Genomic DNA, 15,043 nt, shown 5'->3' on the forward strand with positions numbered 1-15,043 from the left:
AGGAGTAGCACAGAATAAGACTCAAAGTACAGGTGGACGATGTACCAATTACTGACCCTACAGGACTGTTGATCAGGCTGTTTTAAGATCTACACCAGAAAACTGGCTGATGCTAATGCTTGAAAGTTTCTTATAGGCAAGCCAGATTGTATACCCAGCAAAACATTTTATAGTGTGGGAGAGAAGTCCACAGAGGAGGCGGATAGGTTCAGTCTAGGACTCTGGGTTCAACTTTATTTTAAATGTTGACATTGGCACTTTTTTTTAGAGGTTACTTCCCCTCCAGCTTTACTGTGATATAGCTGATGTATAATACCCTACAAGTTTAAGGTGTACAACACTTTGACCTGATACACTTATATATTGCAAAATAATTACTACCACAGAACTTTTGACCTGTTAAATAAGTAAAAAGACCTACCCATTGCTCCCAAAAGGGCTACTATATGGAACATGTCAGAGACTGCTAGTTGCCCCCCAATATTCATTCTCACCCTCTCTCACAACAATATGAATTTCTAACTGGTACATGACCATCTGGAGTAAGAACCACATTTTCCAGTCTTCCTTGTAACTAGACATGGCCACGTGACTAAGCTGTGACTAACAGGAGATGAATGGAAATGACGCGCGTCTTGCTCTGTCCTTCTGCCACTTCCCTCTCCTACTGGCTGTCATACAGACGTGAAAAGAACCATCCTGAGGTGTTGCCCTCAAACACATGGCCCAGAGCGCTCACCATCACATCATGTATCTAACTATTGCTATGTGAAGTCTCTATTAGAGTTGTCGAATAAAGATAAAAGAGGAAAAAGAAAGAAGCACGGGTAGATTCCAGATGAACACCACCACCACAAAGGACATCGCTACACCATTCCTACCCCTTGTCCTTGTTTCCTGAGCACTCACCGGCACACCATGGGACATGAGGGTATTGGGATTCATGAGGGTGACAAGTTGGTGCAGGAGGTCAGGCTGGCTATCAAAGAGCTCAGGTGTCAGCTTCTTCATCACCTCTTCCAAATGTTCTGCTGCAAGTGAGGGTACCCCATACCAGGTCTTCGGCTCACCCCTGGCCATGTGGAAAGGGGACATATGGAGTGGTCACACACATGGTCCTCAGGGGGCCTACCCTGCCTCCCCAGCTTCCCAGGGCCCCCGCTCACCAATGGAGGTAGTTAATGGAGTAACTCCAGTGATCCTCAATATGCCAGCAAAAGGCTGAAAAGACCATGCCCACATAGAGCCAGGGCACCTTCATGCCAGAAATATCTGCATTGATGTGGCATAGTACAGACTGCTCCAACACTGGCATCACATTCAGGTTCCAACCACTGGTAGCATACTCCTGTCAGGTTGGGTATTTGTGGATAGGGGAAGAGGGTTATACTAAGGAACCGAGAGCTTTAGCCCAGGGAACCTTAATTTTGAGGTCATAGACTTTTTTTTTTTTTTTAATTTTTAACGTTTATTTATCTTTGAGACAGAGAGAGACAGAGCATGAACAGGGGAGGGGCAGAGGGAGAGGGAGACACAGAATCTGAAACAGGCTCCAGGCTATGAGCTGTCAGCCCAGAGCCTGACGCAGGGCTCGAACTCACGGACCGCGAGATCATGACCTGAGCCGAAGTTGGCCGCCCAACCGACCAAGCCACCCAGGCACCCCGAGGTCATAGACCTTTTTGACACATCTAAGAAATATTATAGACATTCTCCACCTCCCACCCACCCTCCACCAAATGCATGCACACAAAATTTCAATTCGCTTCGATTTTAGCAAGTTTTACAGATATACTCACCCACCAAAATACCTGCAAGTTAAAGGCCCCCGCATTGGACCAAAATGCACCCTTCTCTTGAGGTAGGCTTGGGCCCTCATTTTTTTTCCTGCACATACAGTCTCAGTCCCTGAACACTTGTTATGAATGAGCCAGGCACCCTGCCAAGTATTTCATATACCTTCTCATTTAATTATTACAAATTTGTAAGGTAGGTACTATCCCCATCCTACAAAGAAGTAGCCAATCTCGTGGCTAGAGATGCCATTCCAGATACTAGGCTGTGTTCTTTACATGTACCACCTTCATCTAAATCTCACAGCAACTCTATGAGGCAGGCATAATGATCCCCACCCAAAAGAGATATTGAATGACCTGCCAAAGCTCACACCACTGACATATAATCATGAATCATCCACTCACCTCCTCCTCAGGGGTTAGGTGCCGCTTACTGTCACTGACGGGGAAACCGCTACCAAATTCTTTGGAATGGATGTCAGCCCCATACTCAACAGTCACATCTTCCTCAATGCTGTTTACCAACCGCCAGAACTCCTTCTCCACGAGTTCTGTGGGCACCATCTGGAGAACAGGGGTAGCAGATGACCATGGCCCCAGTGACTCAGGAGAGCTAAGACCACCAGGCACCAACACCTACGACCCTAGCCCTGACACTACCCCAGCCCTCCATCACCTACGTGCACAGGCATGTTGAAGTAATCGGCTTTAAAGGAGTCAGCCATCTCGCCAAAGCTCTGCAGAGTGTATTCCCGGGTAGCCTGCTCAAAGCCAAAGGCTTCAGGGGGGCGCTTACACTCCTGAAACCCAAAGGAGAACATGTCACCAAGGTAGAGGGCACAGGGGTGGAGATTCCTCAAAAGCGGAGCTGGAATATGGGGTAGGAGCAGGGAACAAGAACAGCCCTAGGTCTGTACTCAAGGCCCCTGAGGCAGACCTCACTTTATAGCTCCACCTTTTTCTCCTAGCACCTCAGCTTAGTCTTTTCATTCCCCACATGCACTGCCCTGCCATGCTTTTGCTCTTTTCTTCCTTTAGGACTTTCCTACCTAAACCATGAACTCAGACTTAAATATGCTATCCTATATTCTTCTGCCATTTTTTTCTCTCAGGCTAAAATAGGAGTTTAAGCAGGGTGTGTAAGGAAGCTTTCTTAATGCCCAGCCTGGAACTACAAGCCTGAGAAAATGGCACTGAATGTTCTAGTAGCTCAGAGGATGGAAAACGAAGGCACTAGCTCCTACGCTGTCAAATCCTACACTATTCCTGTTCTTTAGACGGTCTCAGAAGACAGGATGTTGAGTCTACCTCACTTTGTACCTATGTCCATGGTTTTAGATGAGAGCTGTATGTACCCCAGAGTTAGACTCATGTCTGAAAAATCAATGTCAATCTGGTCCACTGGCCCACAACCACTTAAAGAGAGCCAAGCAGAGCTGACAGCCTTCATTGTCTATGATACTACTGGCGTCCAAACTCCTCCCTGAAGGAATCTCCACCACTACACCAAGGCCATTATGCACTGCCCCGGTCTCTTTCCTCAGCTGTGTGTGTGCACATGCACACCTAGTCTCTATGACCACAGCTGAGTCCCTAAGACAAGAGACCATCCACATTTGCTCTCCAGAAACCCACAGAGAAATGTAGATGAGTGACCAGAATTTGGATGAAGGTAGAAAGCTCATGAAACAGACCTGACAGACAGACCAGGCCTCTCAGCCCTCACTGCTGCTTCAGATGCTCTCCTTACTTGTCCCTCTTGCACTAGGTACATTTGCCCCAAATACTCTTGCTCCAGCATGCCTCCATTCCCAGGTTTAGAAAGCCTGCCCATCTCTTCTAGTTAAAGCCTATATCACTGCAAACCAATCAAATTACCAAAACAAAAGGAAAACTAAGTATTATAACCATATGATGGACCCCCCAAAGGAAAAATTAAATCATACCCATGAATAAATTTAATATAGAAAATGATCATAAAGTAGCAAATGAAAATACACAGTAAGAGCCCAAACTCGTTAAAAGTAGTTATATATATGCAACAACAAAAAGATGAGAAGAAAATATACCAGACTATTAACAATGGTTGTCTCTAGATGGTGAGATGATAGGTAATTTGTCTATTTTCCAAGCTTTCTAAAAAAAACAAAGAATAAAAAACTTGGAAATCAAAAGAACAACTTTTTCTTCATATTCCTGTTCTCCAAATCTCATTCCTGACACATTCCCTGATTACTACCCTTAGTCATTTTCCTCTCCTCTGAACTTCTACACCTCAGAGTTTCTAACATGTAATTTAGCATTTGACTATACATCAGCATACCATGTGTCCAATCATGACTCTCACTGCCCCAGGTGGTCTGGGAGCTCCCAGAGGACATAAGCAAAGGCTAAGTCTCCTCCTCTTCTTTCTCCTAACACTCTGCCCAGCCTAGCCCCACGCTGGAACCCAAAATATTAAACTGTGGCTGAACTAGGAAGCTGTTCTCAATAAGGCCAGATGAAGGAAGGCAAAAATACCCTATGGGGCAGACATGAGCTGGGGCTGGGAAGGCCTTACCGCCATGACACACTTTGGGCACCTCCAGACACCCTTGGGAATCTCAGGCAGAGGAGGCAGCAGGCAGAAGATGTGGTAGTTGTCATCACAGCCATCACACAGCAGAAGCTTGTCATCCTCATCCCCTCGGGAACACATCCGGCAAACATAGGACTCGATCTGCCAGGGAAAGGAGGCAACAGTTCATCAATCTAAGCCCTGTCCAGCCTTCAAACTGTCCTCCAGACAGTACTCTAGTCCACATAACTCTCCAATAGAAACCCACCGTGCTTGCTGGCTAGATTAGTCATAGCCCTGTGACAGGCTAGTCATGCTAGTTCTGGAGTTTAACTGTGTGCACATACCATCTCCCCAAATAAACTGGTAGAGCTGTGAGAGCGGAGTCTTTATCATTCAGTCGTGAATCTCCCATTTTTTTTCATTCAACAAACACTGAGCACTTATGTGTTCAACACTGTGCTGGACTCTGAAGTACAGCAATGAATAAATATGGTACCTGCCTCCTAAAGGCATACAGTACTCCAGAGACACATATTCATAAAAATTAAAGGGCAATGTGGCAATTGCCAATATTGGCCCATGAAGGGTACTATGGGAGCCTAGAGAAGGGAGCCCTCAAATCAGCCAGAGATAAGGAGGGATAGCCTTGAGAAAAGACTTCACCGAAAAGGGGACACTTGACAATGACATTTGAAACTGACCAAAACCTGAATGCAAACTGAAGTCTGGCAATGGGGCAGAGCACAGGGGAAAACTTCCAGGCGGAAGAAACAGCATGTGCAAAGGGATGGGGGCAAGAAAGAGCATGGCGCATCTCAGGGGAAAAAAACGAACATACCTACAAGTAGTTCAGTGTGGCTATAGCAGAGGAGTGAGGTGGGCAGTGCTGGGGAATGAGGCTAGAGGTCAGCAGGGACTGGATCATGCATGATAATGAGGAGCTTAGCCTTTATCCTGAAGCAATGGAGAGGGAGTCTCCTTCTTTGGACCCTTCCAGCACTTCATGTTGACAGCACTTGATCACCCTTTCTTGTCCTCTGTTCCATGTGAGTTGGCCTTGTTTCCCCAATTAAGTGAGCTACCTGAAGGCAGGGCCCACCAGGCCCACTTTTCTGCTTAACGCAACCTGGTCCAGAGCCATGCTGGGGAAATGCTCGTTGAAGGGATGAGAAGCAGAGCATTAAGAAGTCAGGGCTGGGTCCTTACAAACTGGGCATTGCTGTGGTTCCTCCGCAGTCTCATGGTCATCTTGGTGCAGGGCTCTGGGCTGTGACTCAGCTCCTCCTTGCTCTCCAGGAAGGTCTTAGGTGAGGTTGACTCCACCTTCACATCCCCGCCTGACTCCTCCTTCACCACTACGGTGGGGGGACACTCAGGCCCTTCCTTATCTGGGAGAGGGAAGAGTGGCTCTAAAGTACAGGTCTAGAACAGTCAGGGCCCCGCCTCCTCTCCCCAGGCGAAGCCACCATCCTTCACACTGCCCCAGCCTGTCAGGCCTCACCTTTCTTCCGCAGAGTCTTATCCTTGGCCATGAGGCCCAGGCCCATCATCTTGGGGCCTGCCCCATAGATCTGTAGCTTCTTCAGTTCCGGATTCTTTTCAATGTCTTCTTCCGTGGGTTCCGGCTGGGAGAAAAAAAGGAAATGAATCAAGCCTGCTATCTGAGGCAGACTGCCCATCCTAAAAGAACAATAGCTTGGACTATATATCACTTGAGCTCATGCCAGGGACTAAGGCAAGGGCAGGCCTGGGCAGAGCTGCTTTTTGGAGACTAGGGTTAAGTGAGCTCCCCCCTCAGCCCTCTCTTGGAAAAAAATTAAGATGCAATTTGTTTTCCCAACTGTAAAACAAGAATATTAACTCCTACCTTACAGAGAGGCTTACAAAGAGTTTTGGGGATAACATATATAAAGAAATCTAATAGTGTTTGACACTACCAATAAATGACAGTGACTAATACGATCTACTAAATGACATGCTTCGGTGAGCCCAGGGACAATGTCTATCTTATTCTACTGTATCCCCAGTGCCTAGAAGAATGTCTAGCACACAAGCTTCTGCCTAAAGCTAGGATACAGGTATAAGGGAAAAGAAGAGTTCTACCCCTACGAGCAGAGTGAGTCAGGAAAGAACAAGATAGGCAAGAAGGGTCGACATAGAAAAGATACTGTACGAGGAGATCAAGACCCAGCTCAGAAGCTGGAGGGGGGCACACTTCTGCTCAGAACTCAGCGAGTGGAGTGAAGAAAAGTGGAACAGGGAACAGAACTCTGGTCAGAGGAAGGGAGAGGACTCCCACTTCCAAAGCTCTGAGTTAGAAGTGAAGTACTCACATCAGGCTGCAGTCTCTTGGCCCGCCGGCCATAGCTATTGAACTTGGAAGGTTGCACGGACTGTCGAAGGGGGATACTGTGGGGTTTGTATTCCTTGTCCTTTTCCTCATTATCAAATGGACGTGTGTTGCACTGCTGGGGACAAGTGAGGAGTAAGGGTGAGGGTATGGGGCCCTAAACCCCAACAATGACTTCCCTCTACCCTTACCCAATGGCAAACCAAGCTGTGGCTGCACCCACATGGCCCACACCAAAAGGCCATGCTCAACTGGTCGTTACCAATGACACCAGCACACAGTTTGAGAATTCTTCTCTTGCCTTTGCTTAGGTCATTCCTCCTTCAAACCACCTCCCCACAACCATCTCCCTAACTAAATCAGATGCCATCTCTTCCCAGACCTCTCCAAATCCAAAATGTCTCTCCCTCCTTGGAATTCCTTTATCAGTTAAAACCTTGTTATATATTGGATAGTAGGCTGGCCCTGTGGGTAACTCCAGGACCTCTGATCCTGGGCAGCATGGAAGAGAATAAGCACCACTAAAAAAGGGTAGAGTCTAGCTCCCAGGTGTCCAGTTCTCTGAACCAGTTCCATTAAGAGCCAAGTGTGGGAGATCTGCATCTAGTGTGGGGGGGAAAGCCTTTTTCCACCCCAGCCTGGCATCCTTACCACCAGGTTGGCTCCAGACTGGTACATCTCATAGGGGTAAACGATGCGTTCATAGTGGGAGCGTAGCAGGGAACCAATGTTTTTGCCTGGTGGGTAGTTGAGGCGCTGGGCCACCCGGGCCCACCGACGGTCTTTGCAGATGGCTTCATAGCCACCTTCCTCCACCACGATCTGCAGGGACAAGCAGGAAGGGATGTGGATGTGCTGTGTGTATGTACATGAGGGAATAGGCCTGCAGAAAGGGAAATGAGGACAAGTCCGGCCCCTCACTTCAGTGAGGACTATTCCCTCCTTCTACCACCACCACTCAGATTCAAATTGCAGTAGGAGACACCAAGAAGTTCTGACAACAGCTCATGTGCTACCAGGCTGTGCCCTTCCACTGCAGCCTAGAGATCTAATATCCAAACCAAGGGAGCCCCCAGAGTACCAAGGATATTAAGGGGTGGGGAGGGGTTTGAGAAAAACCTTCTCTTACTTTGCTGAGGCTGTAGAGGTCCAAGATCCGCCGTTCTACATTGGGAATTTTTAAGGAGGAGCCCTGGATTTCCCAGAATTTGGCAATCTGGTCCAAATAGTTCAGCTTCACTCTTGTCTGGGCCTGGAGAAGAAATTGCTCAAAGAGGATGGCCTCCCCCTCCACCTGAGCCCCATCTTCTGGCCTAATCTTAGGAGAGAAGAACGTGTACAGAGCAGCCCACCATCCAAGGCCTCTCCCCGTGAAATGGATCCCAAACTCTAGGCAGTGCTTAGCCCACCTCTCTCGCATTTCTGCCACCTTCTAGTCAATAGGATAAGCCCAAGGTTCCAAAACAGAGAGGGTTAGGTCACAACAGCTCTCTCAATCTCTTCGACAGGGCTGTGTGAATATCACCATTCCTGTTACAGACAGCCTCTGTTTCCTTAAGTCACAGAGCAGATATCAAGAGATCTGAACGTCAAATAACTTAAGTTTCAGCTTGTTTCCTGCTATTGATTTGCTTGTACAGCCTTCTATTCTCTGAAACTCCATTTTCTGATTATAAGGGGGAACTAACATAACTGCCCAGTCCACTTACTCCAGAAGGGTGGAGTTATGAGAGAAACAGTGAAGACCCTCTGGAAACTCCAGAACTGTATCTAAGTTCTAGGCACGTTTCAGATTGAAGGCTCCAAAAGAGCACATTTACCTCTTCTTATGCACCACAGAACTTGTCCCATGGTGGCTGAAGGCTGAGAGTGCATGCTGGAGACAGAATGGCCTAAAGAACTAAGAGGCAGTATACCAAAGCAGCACTGGCACCTGACCAACCCAGGACCCGATGTGGGCCAAGTATCCTAGGAACAAGGCATGTACCTTGCTTGCTTCCCTGAAATCTCAGTGACCCAAGAAAGGCTCCCCAAAGCTCTAAGTCTAGAACCACCTTGCCCTGGTCAGATAGCCTAATTCTATGGAAAACTAGATAAGTCACTACCATTCACCGCCTTGCTCAGATCCCATTAGAAGAACAGAAACAGTTCTATTTCATAGATGGGGAAAACTAAGGTCTATTTGTGGAAAGAAACAACCTATGGCTATTTAACTGCGGAAACCTGGAAGAGGCCAGCAACTCTACTCCCTCCATCTTAGCTTTCCAATCTTGGCCTCTTCGTTGCTCCTCCCCATCAACAGCCAGCACAGTATCTCTAGAAAACCTGCCCTTGTCCCATGCTAGGTGACACCTTGCACTAGCTGTACCTCCATAGATCCATTTCTTTAGGATCCATTTCTTTAAGGAACTTATACCCCATTCATGAGATGATTTTTTTCCCTGACCAGGACAGCTCCTAGACTGACCCTACAACAGTGGTTCTCAATGAGGAACAATTTGCTCCCTGGGGGGGATATTTAGCAATGCCTGGAGACATTTTTGATTGTTATAACTGGGAAAAGGTATTACTGGCATCTAACAAGTAGAAGCCAAGGGTACTGATAAACATCCTACAATGCATAGGATAGCCCCTCCATGACAAAAAATTATCTGGGCCAAAATGTCAATAGCATCAAGGTTGAGGAACTGTAGTCTAGAAACAAGGAAGCTTTTAGGTCATAAGTTTCCAGTAGGGCCCAATACACTCCCCCTCCCCAGGGCATCTAGTAAGGTTTATGGATACATAATGAGAGAAAAAGGTGGTAACATAGTTCTCAACTGTATCTTCCCTGGGAAACTCCAGGATCTTCCTAGGAACTGGTTTCAAAGCACACACTCTCATTATCCCAGGGCATTCTCAAGCCCTTAGTGGAGAACCTCACCTATCCATGCACAGAGCCTGGACTTCCTGTACAGAAAAGGGAGAGGGAAAAGCCTACCTGCCTGACTCCTGTCCAAGTTTATAACCATTCTAGCCTTGATAAAGACCACTTCTTGTGTTGTTCCTGCCCCTCTACCTCATGTCCCACCTCACCAAGCCCCATAGAAGGCAGGCCAGAAGCACAGGATTGTGGATGAATTGGATAATGAGACCACATTCAGCTGGCCAAGCATGAAAGGGCTCAGCCAACCCCCTATTTCCCTTTTGTTGACTCAGTTACAGTAGGCTGGCTGACAGGGGACTTTCAGAAGTAGCAAACCTTTAGGGAAAGGGACATCCCTAGTCTTTGAGCTATCATATTAGAGATCCTAAATGCTCCTGCTCTTGGTTATACACAGAGCTCTAAAGCTTCCTCTATGACCTCCATGCAACTTCACAGGAGAGAGAATAAAGGCATAGTCAGGTAAAGCACCTTAGCTCAAGAAGGTATGAGGGAAGTGGAATCGGAGTTCACATATCCAACCCCGCCACCAGCTGCTAGTCTTCTCACCTCTAGTTCATTCAGCCTCTGGATTCGGGGAGTAAACCTGAAGTTGTCCACTTCTACAGCAAAGGGTGGCTGCCAGTCCTGGGGGGTTACACAGAGGGGAAAGGGAGTTGAGTTATTCCAGCATAGTGCAAGGCCAGAGGGCACCACAAGCAGCTCAGCACCCCATTTGTTCCTTCCCAGACCTCTAGCCACCCCAGGCCCTTTAACTTGGCAAACACCCAACCCACTACCTGCCCCCCAGAACTCACCACAGGGCCCTAGAAGTCCCTCAAGTCCATACTCAATGCCCCAAGCATTGAAATTTCTCCCAAGTCCCTCCAACAGTACAGCACCAGGATTTCAAGAAAGAGAGAGATGGCGCCCAAAACAGCTGACCTCAAACTCTCCCTACATCCACATTAACTCCTTGTTCCCCAGGCATGTACTGTAGGACACAGTCTGGAAGTACTGGTAAGCACAGGGATCTGGAGTCAGAAGACCAGGGTTCATGTTCTAGCTCCACTACTTACTAGCTGTGGGATTTTACTTTTCTGAACCTGTTTTCTCATCTGTAAGGTGGGAATATGAACACTTGCCCTGGTTTCCTCATAATACTGATAACGGCAAATTAAATTGGTTTTCAAATGAAAAATGTTATTCAAAGGAGTCATCCTTAAGACCTGGTATCTTAAGCTAACTCCACCACCTAATATACACGTAGGGTAGCTCAGCTCCAATTCTGCCAGGATTTAAAGGTTCAGGCCTTTAATGTCTTCTCTCAGTTGAAAGGGCCTGAGACATGTGCTGTAGGGAAAAGCAAGGGATGGGGAGCAAGAATCTGCATCATTCACCCAGTCTGGAAGGCTTCCTGTGGGTCCTCTCTCAAACACCTGCCTGGTACAGGAAAAGGGGGGGGGGGGGAAGCGGGGGAAAGGGTTAGTGATGGGATACCCAACCATGGTCGCAAAGAATAGGAGAATTTGAGGAGAAGGAAGTTGCGGAAGGATAATGGAAGTGGGGGGTGACTGCCATGCCAAGTTGAGGCTTGTTGTGTCCTACCAAAGGGTAACTGTGGGGAGCCCCTCCCTGATGGCCTTTTCTCCAAAACCTCCCATGCAGTCCTCTCCTCCCCAAAGCCCTAGCTCCTGCTGGGGTGGCAAAAACCACCCAGAGTAACCTAGACCAATGCTCTCATTTTATGAATGGGGAAAGTGAGGCCCAGATATGAATTGTGATTTCTCCAAAATCACATGCTGATTTAGTGGTAGAGTCAAACTAGAACCCAGGTCTTCAGACCTCCAGTCCAAGGCTTTGTACAACACCAGGATACCAGTGTTCATACACACATGCATACATATGGAAGTGGGGGGTAGTAAAAGAGAAGAAAAAGCTGTTGGCCTTTTCTGCACACACACTTTTAGAAAAGAGGCCAGAGGACTCTTACTTGCAGGCACACATACTCCCCTCAATCCCCCAACCCCCTAGCCGAAGCAGGTTTGCAGCAAACACCTGCGGCTCAGTGAAGCAGGGGCAAATTTAAAAAAAAAAAAAAAAAAAGAAAAAGATAAGAGAGAGAAAAGAGACTAAAATGGTATGGCTCAAGCCGAGACAAGCTCCTCATGCCCTCTTGCCACCCACCAGTAGGGCACTCCCCTTAGCGCAGGTAGAAAGGTACTCAAACCCAAAACTCCAGGAACCCTTCTTTCCTGCTGAATCAAGTTCTGGATAAGAATAAGCACAGCATCAAGCAACCAGACAGGAAATGGCAGAACCGAATCCTAGAGCAGGAGCTGTGGGTGCAACAGATAGCTGGGGAAGGTCCAGCAAACCCCCACCCAGCTCTCCCTGGAACCTACGAGCTCCCTCATTCTGCTTTCAGTCTCCTACTCCTGTGTGCCAAACACACCCGTATTATTAGGATGGTGATAAAAAAGTTGGCTACCCGATGCAGGAAGCAAGAGCCTTCCAAGATCCCCTGGGTCTACTCCAGGGTACCAACACTCTCCTCTCACCCACCTTCCCCAAGAGCAGCAGTCAACTGTCTAGCAATTCAAAGCCCAAATCGCCCTTCCTCAGGCAAACCTCCAATTTCCAAGAACCCACCCATACACAGGTTCCCACCCTGGGCTGAAGCACCACTTGGGCAAGGGCTTCAAATTCCAGCTAGATGGCCTGGCTGCCTAAAGGTGGCGTATGAGCAGCTCTACAAGAGGAAAAAACTGAACAAAACCAGAGAGACTAGGTCTCCTGGATTTGAGGGAAGTACACTGTTGGGGTAGAGAAGCATAACAAAAGATGGCCTCCTGCAGGTCACACACACACTAGGGATGTGTCACTTTTCCCCTTCCTGGTCCCCCAAGGAAGGGTATCAACACCTGCACAAGGCCAGCCTGCCCAATAAGTCTAAGGCAGAAAAACAGAAATTCAGGCCTCAGCTACCCTCTGTGTCAGATACGATTCCTTGCCTGCTGGACCACTTCAGGGAGTGCCTTCTTGAGGCTGCCCAGGACTCCAGCCTCTCCTTTCTGCTAGCCTTTCTGACTTCTCGCTACCAAATGCCACTCCTTCACCATGAACAAGGATACCTCAAAGATCTATGGCCAGGCTCCAACAAGGGAAAAATTAGTATACCCAACACCTCCCAAAAGATCCATTTGAAACTAGCCTAGATCTGTGGCTGAACACCAGAAAACACCAAGATGGACAAGGAGGCCTGTGGTGCCCTCCTCAGGTGGCAGTGAGGCTTCCCATCCTGTTTCAGCCAGGAGACACCTACTCAAAAACACCCTGTTCCAAACTGAATTCCTGTCCTTGGAATCCCAAGTGGTGACTGAACAACACATACCATCATTTCTCCTCCATGCCAGCAAGGTGGCAGCCTATCCTAGCCCTTGGGGGACTTCTCGCGGCCCTGAAGCCAGGCCTAGGAACAAAGATATGCCCTTTGTCATTGACCTCTGGAAATCAAGTGTTCTAAAGGAGACAGACTTCCATAGCTCCATTCTGTTTTGGGGAGTCCAAGAATACCCTATCCTCTGGGACCTGCTACATCCTGGGACAGAACACAGTACAAAATCTTCTGAGAAGGACTCATACCCCACCGTCAAGTCGGCTGGTCCAAGCCTACCCATAGGAGCCAGGTCTGGGGGGATGGGGGGTGATGTGCAGGGAAGGATATTGCCTTCAGCTAGGAAAAGAAGGGGACAATTCCCTAATCCCATCTCAGGGGAGCCAGATAGAACATTCCCTGTAATAGAATTTCCTGATCTACTAGGCCAGGACATTATCTTAGATGGATTGGCCTGACAGGGCGTGAGTAAATATGAGTCAACCCACATAGGAGCAAACCAATGACCACATCAAACACCTTCGCAGTCACAATAATTACCACTTATCTAGCGCCTACTACACAGAGACTCTACCTAGCTTAATCCAATTCTCAAAATAAGCATTCAGGGGACTCAATTCACAGGCTCAGAGAGATTAAGTTACTTGTCCAAGGTCACACAGGTAGTAAGCTTCACAGTGGAATTTTGAACTCAGGTCTGTCTCCCTTTAGAGCTGTGATCTCTCCACTACAGCACATTGCCTGCCTCGAGGGAAGTGATGACAATAAACGGAAAAAAGGCCTTGTTTGGTACAGCCTTGACCTGGGTGGTCCGGGATAACTGAGAGATGTGTAGATACCTCTCTGAACTCTCCCGGGTCCACTAGGCATCCCCGTTTTGAACCTCACCAGGAATGAACCTGAAAGGCGGAGTGAAAGTGGGGATGGGTCAGAGACCCAGGTCCCTTGGGGGCCTCACACCGCTAGAGGACCCCTGGCCCCACATCATCCTTTCTCCGACCCGCGCCACATCCACAACGGTCCCAGCCACCCCCATTTCTCCACACCTCGAGCTGCCCTCCGCCCCAGAGTTCTCCACCAGCTACGCTAGTTCTTCATCCCTGGCCTCGCCGCCGGCGACCACGGACCCCTGGACTTACCGCGGGTGGGCGGATCTTGCAAATGCCCGACTTCTCGGCGATGGGCCGGATTTTCGCGATGTAGCCAAGAGGGTCTCGGAACTCGGCCCAGCTAGGCTCGAACACCGGGCACTCCGGCGGCGGTAGGAAGTCGTCGGACCCCGGCTCCATGGTGGGCCCTAGGACTTGGAGGGCTCGGACCGCCCTTAAGGACTCATGGCGGACACCGCGGTATGAAGCCGAGGCACTGCTCGGGGACTAGGCCCTAAGCGGGGCGGCCGCCGCCCGCCGAGGGCCTTGGGGGGCGTGTAGCTGCCACGCTCTGAGAGGCTCAAGCTGGCGCTACTGCTACCGCCTCTTCGTCCTGCCTCGTTCCTTCCAAACTCTGCCGCTGCCTCCCAGCTACCGCAGCCTTCACCACTACAGTTACCTCCCAGCCGCCGCGGCCTTCGGCGCCGCCGCCGCCATCTTGGTTTGTCAGCGTCTCCTCCCCCCTCCTCTCACCACAACAAACCGGATCCCTCCGCGGTGTGTCCCTCCGAGCCTCGTATACCTTGCATGAGGCCAAGCTCTAAGAAACTTTCATCCCACGGAGACCTAGCTGAATCTGCAGGCATGGGTTCCCTATTTGGAAGCAGGGACGCAAAAGTACCTCCCAGACTGAGAGCAAATAGTCCACCACGGTGGCGGACGAGCAAAGCAATTCAACTGTCGGGACCTTTTTCCGGTGGACCGGGGGCGCACGTTTAAAGGCCAGTGATGCGCATGCGCGTTATGAAGAGAGACCGGAAGAGGAGCTGGCGTTAGTGGGTGGTGGGTCCAAATTGGCTCTCCCCTTTATGACCTCAGCCCTGGCGCGAGCCCCGCCCCAACATTTTCTTCTCTAGGGTCTTTCCGGTGTGGGCTTCAGAAGGCGGCTT

General features: G+C 49.0%; 1 protein-coding gene across 19 annotated transcripts in view; it reads right to left on the bottom strand.

Annotated features, from left to right (window-relative positions):
- Nucleotides 1-14,806, bottom strand: part of KDM5C (lysine demethylase 5C) — a 32,999-nt gene extending 18,193 nt beyond the window's left edge. For 3 of the 19 annotated variants that reach the window (XM_040467055.1, XM_040467059.1, XM_040467057.1), the window contains exons 1-12: nucleotides 14,145-14,294; nucleotides 10,179-10,256; nucleotides 7,836-7,958; nucleotides 7,358-7,528; nucleotides 6,690-6,824; nucleotides 5,858-5,981; nucleotides 5,563-5,744; nucleotides 4,357-4,515; nucleotides 2,477-2,596; nucleotides 2,202-2,360; nucleotides 1,167-1,348; nucleotides 910-1,072 (exon numbers count right to left, since the gene is read on the bottom strand). In XM_040467055.1, the coding sequence (XP_040322989.1) occupies nucleotides 910-1,072; nucleotides 1,167-1,348; nucleotides 2,202-2,360; nucleotides 2,477-2,596; nucleotides 4,357-4,515; nucleotides 5,563-5,744; nucleotides 5,858-5,981; nucleotides 6,690-6,824; nucleotides 7,358-7,528; nucleotides 7,836-7,958; nucleotides 10,179-10,256; nucleotides 14,145-14,294 (1,746 nt within the window). Of the gene's footprint in view, nucleotides 1-909; nucleotides 1,073-1,166; nucleotides 1,349-2,201; nucleotides 2,361-2,476; nucleotides 2,597-4,356; nucleotides 4,516-5,194; nucleotides 5,497-5,562; nucleotides 5,745-5,857; nucleotides 5,982-6,689; nucleotides 6,825-7,357; nucleotides 7,529-7,835; nucleotides 7,959-10,178; nucleotides 10,257-14,144 lie in introns of those variants that run through there. The other 16 variants (XM_040467072.1, XM_040467070.1, XM_040467075.1 and 13 more) reach the window with 14 other exon arrangements.
- Nucleotides 14,807-15,043: the final 237 nt, after the last annotated feature.

This window comes from Herpailurus yagouaroundi, unplaced genomic scaffold, assembly GCF_014898765.1.
Source record: "Herpailurus yagouaroundi ecotype Mexico unplaced genomic scaffold, PumYag 67189, whole genome shotgun sequence".
NCBI classification, from domain to species: domain Eukaryota; kingdom Metazoa; phylum Chordata; class Mammalia; order Carnivora; family Felidae; genus Herpailurus; species Herpailurus yagouaroundi.